At 35.7% G+C, this 10,678-nt stretch overlaps 2 protein-coding genes across 2 annotated transcripts; both read left to right on the top strand.

Moving 5' to 3' along the window:
- The first annotated feature begins 2,069 nt into the window (after positions 1–2,069).
- Positions 2,070–3,390, top strand: LOC127073312 (protein SRC2). The gene has a single exon (XM_051014462.1). The coding sequence runs from the start codon at positions 2,215–2,217 to the stop codon at positions 2,881–2,883; it is 669 nt and encodes a 222-aa protein (XP_050870419.1). The 5' UTR covers positions 2,070–2,214; the 3' UTR covers positions 2,884–3,390.
- Positions 3,391–9,425: 6,035 nt separating this feature from the next.
- Positions 9,426–10,406, top strand: LOC127073313 (protein SRC2). Its single transcript, XM_051014463.1, has one exon. It carries the CDS (start codon positions 9,725–9,727, stop codon positions 10,358–10,360), a length of 636 nt encoding a protein of 211 aa, XP_050870420.1. The 5' UTR covers positions 9,426–9,724; the 3' UTR covers positions 10,361–10,406.
- Positions 10,407–10,678: the final 272 nt, after the last annotated feature.

Below are 10,678 nucleotides of genomic sequence, written 5' to 3'. Positions count from 1 at the left end.
TCACATGTAATCGGAATATGTTGTCGAACAAGGAAACCAATGTAACTTGCCAACATTGAACCGTTAGGCTCAATTAGTTGGTCTTCAGCACTCCAATGTACTTCAAACTTTACACCCTTGTCTCTTGCACGAATGATTGACTTCATAACAGTCAATCCTCGTTTGATTTCTTTTTCAACATTGTTACGTGATCCATTCGCGTCATGGGTATCGTCTTGGTTAGCCATTTTATCTGTAATATAGAAATGATTCAATAAGACCCAAGTAAGACAATGATTCAATACGTGAACACATTCATATACCTTCCATTTCTCTCATGTTACAACAATCTAAACTCTTTTTTTTTATCATTATTGAATACAAACTCACACACACCTACTGCATGCAAAAGACCAATGCAAACTTATGGTGTTTGGAACATGAACAAACTTGCATCCATAATCATCAAACTTCCAAGCACAAGCTCAAACACACTTCAAATGATATCAGTTTTCAATCAGAAATAAAAAACTCAGTTTGCCCTAAATAACATTAATCAACATAATGCACAAAATGTAAAACTAAGTTTAGAAAATGCCCTAATCAAACACATGAAGAAAGTGAACGGTAACGATGGAGAAGAGAAATACCTTCAAGGTGACGGTAACGATGGAGAAGAAAGTGAACAGTGACGGTGGACGCAGATAACTCAGTGAACGTGAACGCAGCAGCAGAAAAAGGCGACGGCGACGACGACGGTGAGGGAGGGAGAACGACGGTGAGTAATCGCAGTAGAGAGTAATCGCAGTAGAGAGAAAACCCAGTTACGTAAACGAAATAGCTTGTAGAGAGGGAAAATAAAGAGACATGCAGTATATGTTATAATTTTAATGTTTACTAAAGGGGACCTTAGAGGGCGCTTTTGTAAAAAAAGCGCCCTCTAAAGGGGGCCTAAGAGGGCGCTTCTGAAAGCGCTCTCTAAGGCTTTCCAAAAGCGCCTTCTAAACTGGAAATGTACATGGACTTAGAGAGCGCTTTTTTAAAAGCGCCCTCTAAGGGTAACCTTAGAGGGCGCTTTCACTAAAGCGCCCTCTATTGTTGTCCCTCCATTTCCTCATTATTTTTTTTTTGGCTTCACTTTAGAGGGCGCTTTGTTACAAAAGCGCCCTCTAAAGGGGGCCTAAGAGAGCGCTTCTAAAAGCGCTCTCTAAGGCTTTCCAAAAGCGCCTTATAAACTGGAAATGTACATGGACATAGAGAGCGCTTTTTTAAAAGCGCCCTCTAAGGTTACCCTTAGAGGGCGCTTTCAATAAAGCGTCCTCTATTGGTGTCCCTCCATTTCCTCATTATTTTTTGGCTTCACTTTAGAGGGCGCTTTGTTACAAAAGCGCCCTCTAAAGGGGGCCTAAGAGGGCGCTTCTAAAAGCGCTCTCTAAGGCTTTCCAAAAGCGCCTTATAAACTGGAAATGTACATGGACATAGAGAGCGCTTTTTTAAAAGCGCCCTCTAAGGTTACCCTTAGAGGGCGCTTTCAATAAAGCGTCCTCTATTGGTGTCCCTCCATTTCCTCATTATTTTTTCGCTTCACTTTAGAGTGCGCTTTGTTACAAAAGCGCCCTCTAAAGTGCGCTGTCTATTCCAATAGTATGCTCCTTATTTTTTCTCTTCACTTTAAAGTGCGCTTTTGTAATAAAGCGTCCTCTAAGGGGCGCTGTCTATTCCAGTTTTTGGCGTAGTGTTCACATGGTTAGCAATCTTGTCTTTGTAAGTCACCACATGGTTATCAATATTAAGAGAACGAATAAGTTTAGTTGCATCCTTGATCTCACCAATCTCTAATTTAAATTGGACTAAGTCATACAAAAGAGTTTCCTCAATAACAAACAATTATTTATTTGGTGAAAATGATGGATTAGCATGTGGGACACCATCACGTTGCGGTTTCTAAAACTAGCAACTCTCCTAATATTTTAGTACACCAATCAATTTTGAATTCTTTTCAATACATTTTTTTCTTATTTGTCAACCAAAACAACATGAACACCTATTCAAACCTACTTTAATTAGAAGTTAGGAAGAAAAATCAGAAACGCGTGAACTTGAGGGGTGAGAAAGTTCCTGAGTGGATTATTTCTCCATCCGTTATCATCAGTTCACCTATAATTCTATATAAACTAAATTATCATTCTATCAATAAACTCATATTCCTTCCTCATACAACAAAAACATAACATAATGGATTACAAAACTTTACAACTCAATCTCGCATCAGCCAAAGATCTCAACAATGTTAACCTCTTCTCCAAAATGCAAGTCTACGCAGTCGTTTCAATCTCCGGCGACCCGGTCAATAATGAAAGGACTAAAACACCCCTTGACAGAGAAGGAGGTCCTAACCCCGCTTGGAATTTCTCCGTTAAACTCACTTTTAATGAATCTCTCGCTCGCCAGAATCGTTTGACTCTTGAAATCAACCTTCGCTGTTCCGGCAGCCTCGCCATCGATAAAGACGTTGGTAGCGTCCAAGTTCCTCTCGGCGAGCTTCTTAAACAAACCGGTGACGGAAAAACCTTCCAACATGTTAGTTACCAAGTTAGAAAACCGTCTGGAAAACCAAAAGGTTCCTTTAATTTTTCGTACAAAGTCACTGATCCGCTGAACCAGAAGGCGGAACCTGTTACGGTTACTGGTTATCCTTCTCCGGCGGTGGGGTCTGCTTCTTCACCTTACCCTGTTGTGTATCCTCATCCTCAGTCGCAATATCCGGCCGGATATACGTACCCATCGCCTTCACCGTCTTACAGTGAGTATCAAGAAACTCCAGTGGGTTACTTTTACCCGCCAGAAAACGGTTATGTGTACCCGCCTCCACAGGGAGTACCGGTTGCAAAGAGTCATTTTTAAATTTCTTTGTATTAGCTTTTGTTTTTACCTTTGATTTTGTGTAGTTTTTTTGTTTAGGATACATACACGGTTGCATATATATGTTTCTGCACAGTTTAGAAGCTGTTACTTCTATGGTTTTTGATATATAGAATAGGATAGACATAAAAACCAGAAGTTATTTTGGCTCTTTCTTTGTCTGTTAGAAAGTTATTGCCTTTTAATACTGTTCCTTCTTTATCTGGAAGTTGATCGCAAGTCTGCTTCGTTTAGAATTTGGCAGCATAATATTTGACAAACCGTTACATGACTCACGGCTCAGTCAGCTCCCTGTCTATAGAGTTCAGTCGTTCTCACAATTTGGCAGCATCGCCCTTTCAATATACTGGAGCGACCTAGTAAATGCGATTTACCCTGCATACATATCGGTGTTCACAATCTTTTGATTTAAGCAATAGTTGATAGTTATATGTTGATCTTTTATATCACCAAACTAATTAATTAGAATTCCATATTGTTAATGCTGAAGCATTTAGACTCCAGAGTGTTAAAGATAATGTGGAGAATGAAAAGTAAAATTGTATATTGTGTAATGAAAATGATGATCTAACTAAGTAAATGTATTTCTATACAAGTTATTCCTTGTATCCCAAATAACTAAAATAATTGTGGTAGTTTGGATTAAACTTCTAGTCTTGACTGAGGAAGTTTTATGGTTTTACTGAGATATGTATGTTGTAGTCAAAGTCAGCCCAAGTATGCAATAGTTGAAGATGTATATGTAGTCGAAGTCAGTTCAAACATGTAAATGACTTAAGTTAATTATGTATTTTATTATGTAATAGTATAGTGTTATCATCACACGTGATATATATATTAGGAGTCTATATATAGGTTGTACTCTAGTGTGTTAGAGCAGTGATTAAGTTGTTATTCACTTGTAATATATAGACCCTAATTATAGAGAAAGTGGATAGAAAAATTGTTATAACCAACTTGTGTTTGTTCAAGAAAACATCTCTCTCTCTCTCTCTCTCTCTCTCTCTCTCTCTCTCTCTCTCTCTCTCTCTCTCTCTCTCTCTCTCTCAGAGTATTACTTCAAAATTGTGTGACGTTTGTTATAACAAACTGGTGCGATAAGCGTGGATCAAGATGCAATCAACGAAGTATGAGATTGAGAAATTCACTAGATTGAATGATTTCGGCTTATGGTGCTTGAAGATGCAAACTCTTCTAGTTCAGTAGGGCTTGTTAGAAGCTTTGAAAGGATCAGAGAAGTTGGATGATTCCCTAACAGAGAAGGAGAAAATGACGATGATCGAGAAAGCCCATAATGTTATTATATTGAGCCTTGGTGATAAGGTTCTTTGGTAGGTCTCGAAAGGTTGTATATGACCAAATCTTTGGGTAATCGTCTATACCTTAAACAAACTCTATATTCATTCAAGATTAGTGAAGACAAAGTCTTGACGGAGAAGTTGGATATGTTCTGTACATCCCGAAAATTTAATTTAACCATATTTTTGCTATTTTGATTAGTGGTTAGATAAGTAATTAATCATATAAACAAAAAGGTAAAACAAACCAACAAAGAGGTGTTTGGTGATCCCTGCAAGAAACAAACTCAAAGATGGATAGGGGAAAGACCAAGATGTGGTCTTGTTTGTATGCAAGGATGCCAATGGTATGTGGGATCTTAGGGTTAAAAATTAGGATATGACAACACCCCTTACTTCACCTAGTTTCCAAAATGATAAAGGAGCCCCAGTTGCTCCTCTTGCACCCAAAATGTATAATTTAGAACTAATGGTGGAAAATTCGTCATGTCTCAGACACAACAGAATAAAGAATTCATGAACCAAAATGTTCATACGAATGAGCTGATTAATTAGTTAGCCAATAAGGTAGATGCTATGGCCACTCATAAGAGAATGCTTGAGACTCAAATCTTGCAAGTAGCCCAATAACAAGAAGTTACAACTACCCCCGCTAGAATATTTCCTGGCCAACCATAACCTAATCCTAAAGGACAAACTAATGCCATCACATTGCAAAGTGGGGCGGAGATAGAAGGCCCCGTGGATAATAGAGTTATGGACCAGACTGTAGGAAAGAGTGTAGAGAAGGACCCTGAGATAGTGACTTACAAAGGCCCCGAGAGAGAACCAATAGTTGATAATGGGCAGGAACCCAATGCAAAGGAGGTAGATGAGAAGAAACAACCATATGTACTTCTTTCTCCTTATAAGTTGCTCGTTTCTTACACTCAAAGACTAGCAAAGTCTAAGACCGAGGAGAGTTTAAGAAGTTTGTGGAGCTACTGAAAACTCTTCACTTCACTATTCCTTTTCCGAAGGCAATAACCCAAATGCCTTTGTATGATAAGTACCTTAAAGAGATTTTAACTAATAAAAAGAAACTCGATGATGATGGTACGATGGCTCTCACTGAAGAGTGAAACACCATTATACAAAATAAGATATCGTCCAAACTGAAGGATCCAGGGAGAATTTCGATTCCCTGTGTTATCTACAAGTTCGTCATCGACAAAGCCTTATGTGATTTAAGAGCTAGTATTAGCTTGATGCCTCTCTCGATCTGTTAGAGGCTGAATTAGGTGATCTAAAACCCACAAAATGTCCCTTTAGCTGGCTGACCAATCAGTAAAGTACCCATTAAGAATAATCATAGAGGGATATTAACTACAAAGATCACCGTCAACGAAAGGATGATGGTAAGATTAAACTGAAAAGATCGCCATCAATGAAAGGATGATGGTAAGATCAAAACTACAAAGATCACCATCAATGAAAGGATGATGGTAAGATCAAATTGCGAAGATCCCCATCAACAAAGGATGATAGTAATATCACAACTATAAAGATTGGCATCAATAAAGGATGATGGTTAGATCAAACTGCAAAGATAGTCATCAACAAAAGGATGATGGTAAGATCACAACTGCAAAGATCGCCATCAACGAAAAAATGATGGTGAGATCAAACTACAAATATATTCATCAACAAAAGGATGATGGTAAGATCAAACTACAAATATCGTCATCATCAAAAGGATGATGGTCAGATCATAATTGCAAAGATTTTCATCACCAAAAGGATCATAATAAGATCAAATTGCAAATATCGTCATCACCAAAAGTATGATGGTAAAATCACAACTGCAAAGATCGCCATCAACAAAAGGATGATGGTAAGATCATAACTGCAAAGATCATCCTCACCAAAAGGATGATAGTAAGTTAACAATTGCAAATATCTCCATAACCAAAAGGATGATGTTTAGATTACATTTTTGATGATCGCCATCATCAAAAGGATGATGGTAAATCAAAAGAGACTATTATTACCAACAAAAGGATGATAAAAAAGACTCGTTGGGAATATCATTATTATCAACAAAAGGTTGAAAAAAAAGACTCGCTAGGGAGTACCAAATGAGAAAACATGCAGGTAGGAACTCACTCAAAGAAATACCACTGAATCAATTGAAGACTGGCCTGAAGTCTCACGATTGGTCCCGAATCCTGGCATATGCTATGTATGCATGTTTGGTATTTAATGGTGTAATGCTCCACCTCACCAGAAAGTTTACGCACGAATTGATGCATGAAATTTCATGATTAAGGCATGTATGTAGGTATGCAAATGAATGATTGATCTTTTATGAGGCTTGGTTTTGTTTTCTCGGAAAGGTCAAGCAAAGCTGAAATTTTGGTGTACCAATGACGATTGGATTTTGGTTTGTGAGGGTGTCAATGAAAGGTTGGACTTTGATTTAGGATTACAAATGAAAGATTGAATTTTATTCTCTTTGGTTACCAATGAAAGATTGAATTTTAGTTTTCAAACTGCCAGTGAAAGATTGGACTTTTATGCTTTGGCCAATGAAATATTAGACTTTTTAGGTTTTTCTTGGTTACCAACGAAAGATTGGATTTTGATTTTCAGACTAACAATGAAAGATATGACTTTTATTCTTTGGCCAATGAAATATGTGACATTTGTTTATGGAAAGGTTTTGACTTCCTGACACTCTGAATGTTGGCAATGCTATGATCGGAAGGCAGATGTGGATGATCTTGGTTCCCCATGTTTGATCCATTGTTGATAAGTTGCGCGTTTGTTCATGGGAGAATCTTGTCTTATGCGCCAATTAGGTTATGGTGACCTGTAGATGGCTTCATGAGCTTAGCGACAAGATCAATGCTTGACGGTTGTGTTTTTGCTCTGCCAAGGTTACTTTCACAGCAAATTATATGTGACTGATGTGACTTGTTAGAAAGAGGATGGTCATGAGTGAAATTTCACAACATTTGAGAAATAGGTATAATAATTAATCGTCAACAATTGAAAAAAAATCTATGTTTCAATTACAATAACATTAACAAAGAATAATAGACACAATATTTTCAAAATAAAAAAATTAAAGTATAAAAAAAGAGTTAAGAAATTAAAGTTTAAATTAAATTAATTTTTGAGATTTCAATAGACATTTAAATTTCTTGAAAATAGGATCAACTTTAAAAGAACATCAAACACAAGATTGATGAATTAAAAAATTGAAGAAATAAAAATGAAATTATTCACTCGTGAGAAAATTGAAATTGTATAATACATACACATAAAACCTAAATAAAAAATAAAATAAAATAAAATCAAACTCATATTTTCCATCTTTAGCCATACTCAGTTTCTTCTTCTTTTTCAACAAACTTAAATTTTTTTAAAAAATGTTTCCTGTTTCTTCTCCAACAAACACAAACATAAACAAAATGAAATTGAAATCTCATGCAAGAATCCTTAAATCCAAATTGAAAATTTTATACAAACTGAAATTGAAGGTATTATGATATAAGAAATCTCATTTACTTGAGCTTGAAGAAGAGAATAAAGAAGAGAATAGAATCATCAAATTTCTCATAAATTAATCAACTACAAATAGTTTTTTTATACGAGAGTATGAATACACACCATAACAATTGGGTGTGCACCATAAGTAACTAATTATCTTACTTGCTTGAGTTACAAGAAACTGATTCTCTAACTAACCAAAGCAGAAAATAACTATTTGAAACTAATTTTCAGTTAATATGTCCCCGCAAAATTTAAGATGTATTTCATGTTTGTTATTATTTCTAAGTGCTTTTACATTTTGTTCAACTTATACATGTTCAATGAACGAACACCATTCACAGAAGAAGACTTATGTGACGTCTGTTTACGTTGGGTAAATTGCTTCCTTGAGTTTTATGAGTTACATGCATGCTAATTTTGTTTTGTTGGCTATTTCCTTGTTTCTTAACCATTTGATATAATGTGTCATTTTGGTTTTGATGTAAATAATGTATATTTTTTATACATAATATGTGTCATTTTGGTTTTGGTGCAAGTAATGTATATTTTTGGTACAAAATGTGTCAGCTTGGTACATAATTAATAGTTTTGTTTAATAAATGTGTCATTTAAGTTATGTTTCACACGATGTATTAAAAATATGGTACAAAAATTACAAAAATTGCAATTTATGTCATGTTTCATAAAAAATCTAGGTTATAATGAAAAGTATGTAAATTTAAAAAGTGACACGCTTTATAGTTTTTCACCCCAACTAGTGGTCCGAGGGAAAAATATCGCTCTTTCCATGACACTCTACGTTACCTCGATTATAAAATCAAGATAAAAATTATTTTGCAACCGAGGTAAAAGCATTCTTTCGTAGTGTTACCTGAATAGATTCGCATGTACTATATGTTAAAGCTTGATTATGAAATCGAGACACCCATGGTTGAATTCGATGACAAAACTAATTTGTCTCTTTCATTATCTTGTTCCTTTCATGACCTTGTTTGTATATAATTCATATATTATTGTTGAATTGATTTAATTACTTGTTAATATTAAATATTTGTTTATTGAATTAAGAAAACGTTAAAATATGCAAACTCCAGCATTTAAACTATGTTTGGATATGGTAAAACGAATATAGCAGAATAGAGTGAAATAAATTAGAATGGAACATAAAAATATCTCACTCTATTTGGATATTCCAGAATAGAGGATACAAAAATTGATGGAAAGTAATGAAATTGAATACTAGTATAATGCATTCCACCCAATTTCTTTCAATTCCATCCATTTTTAATTAATTCAAATAATAAAACATAAATTTATTCAATTCCATCGCATCACCTTCCATTCCATTAATCCAAACATAATTTTAGAATATATTCTAAAATTTAAAATGTACTTTTGAAAATTCAAATATCTTATTGGAAGACTAGAAGAAAATAAGTTCACTAAATACATTGATACAAAGTATAATGGAGTGACTCATACTATCCGAACTTGCTCTATCAAATCCTAACAAAATCCAGAAAGAAATAGTTTTAGATCACTCCAACCTAATTTAAATTGGACTAAGTCATACAAAAGAGTTTCCTCAATAAAAAACAATTATTTATTTAGTGAAAATGATGGAATAGCATGTGGGCTAAAATGACCCTACAAGTAAAACTCACATTATGGTTTCTAAAACTAGCCACTCTCCTAATATTCTAGTATACCAATCAATTTTGAATTCTTTTCAATACATTTTTTTCTTATTTGTCAACCAAAACAACATGAATACCTCTATTCAAACCTCCTACTTTAATTAGAAGTTAAGAAGAAAAACAGAAACGCATGAAACTGGGGAGAAAGTTCCTGCGTGGATGGGGAGAAAGTTCCTGCGTGGATTATTTCTCTATCCATTATCATCAGTTCACCTATATTTCTATATAACCTGACTTATCCTTGTGTCAGCAAACTCATATTCCTTCCTCATACAACAAAAACATAACATAATGGTCTACAAAACTTTACAACTCAATCTCACATCAGCAAAAGATCTCAACAACGTTAACCTCTTCTCCAAAATGCAAGTCTACGCCGTCGCTTCAATCTCAGGCAACCCGTTCAATAATCAAAAGACTAAAACACCCGTTGACAGAGAAGGAGGTACTAACCCGGCTTGGAATTTCTCAGTTAAACTCACTTTCAGTGAAGTGCTAGCTCACCATAATCGTTTGACTCTCGAAATCAACCTTCGCTGTTCCGGCAGCCTTGCCACCGATAAAGATGTCGGTAGCGTCCAAGTTCCTCTCGGCGAGCTTCTCAAACAAACCGGTGACGGAAAAACCTTCCAACATGTTAGTTACCAAGTTAGAAAACCGTCTGGAAAACCAAAAGGTTCCTTTAATTTTTCCTACAAAATCACTGATCAGGTGAACCAGAAGGCGGTGGAGTCTGCTTCTTCACCTTACCCTGTTGTGTATCCTCCTCCTCAGTCCCAATATCCGGCCGGATATACGTACCCATCGCCTCCAGCGGGTTACTTTTATCCGCCACAAAACCGCTCTGTGTACCCGGCTCCAGAGGCAGTACCGGTTGCAATGAGTCATTTAATTTTCTTTGTATTAAGAGCTTTTTTATCCATTTGATTTTGTGTAGTTTTTTTTGTTTATGATATATACACGCTTGCATATATGTTTCTGCACAGTTTAGAAGCGGTTGCTTTTATGGTTTTTGATATATAGAATAGAATAGGACATTCATCCATCCATGGTCTTTATTGGCTATGGACAATTATATTTTCATATTATCATATAACATGTTTGCTTAGTCGTCTAGGATTCAGCCACATGATATCTCACACCATTACGTGACTCATGGTTGTGTCAGTTCCATGAGTTGAGTCGTTTTCACAATTGGGTGGCGTTGCCATCTCAATATACTTTGGTGAGCTAGTCAATGCTACT

This window comes from Lathyrus oleraceus, chromosome 4 (assembly GCF_024323335.1).
Source record: "Lathyrus oleraceus cultivar Zhongwan6 chromosome 4, CAAS_Psat_ZW6_1.0, whole genome shotgun sequence".
Classification (NCBI taxonomy): domain Eukaryota; kingdom Viridiplantae; phylum Streptophyta; class Magnoliopsida; order Fabales; family Fabaceae; genus Lathyrus; species Lathyrus oleraceus.
Note: the sequence above shows the minus strand (reverse complement) of the source record. Positions and strands in the feature narration are given on the sequence as shown.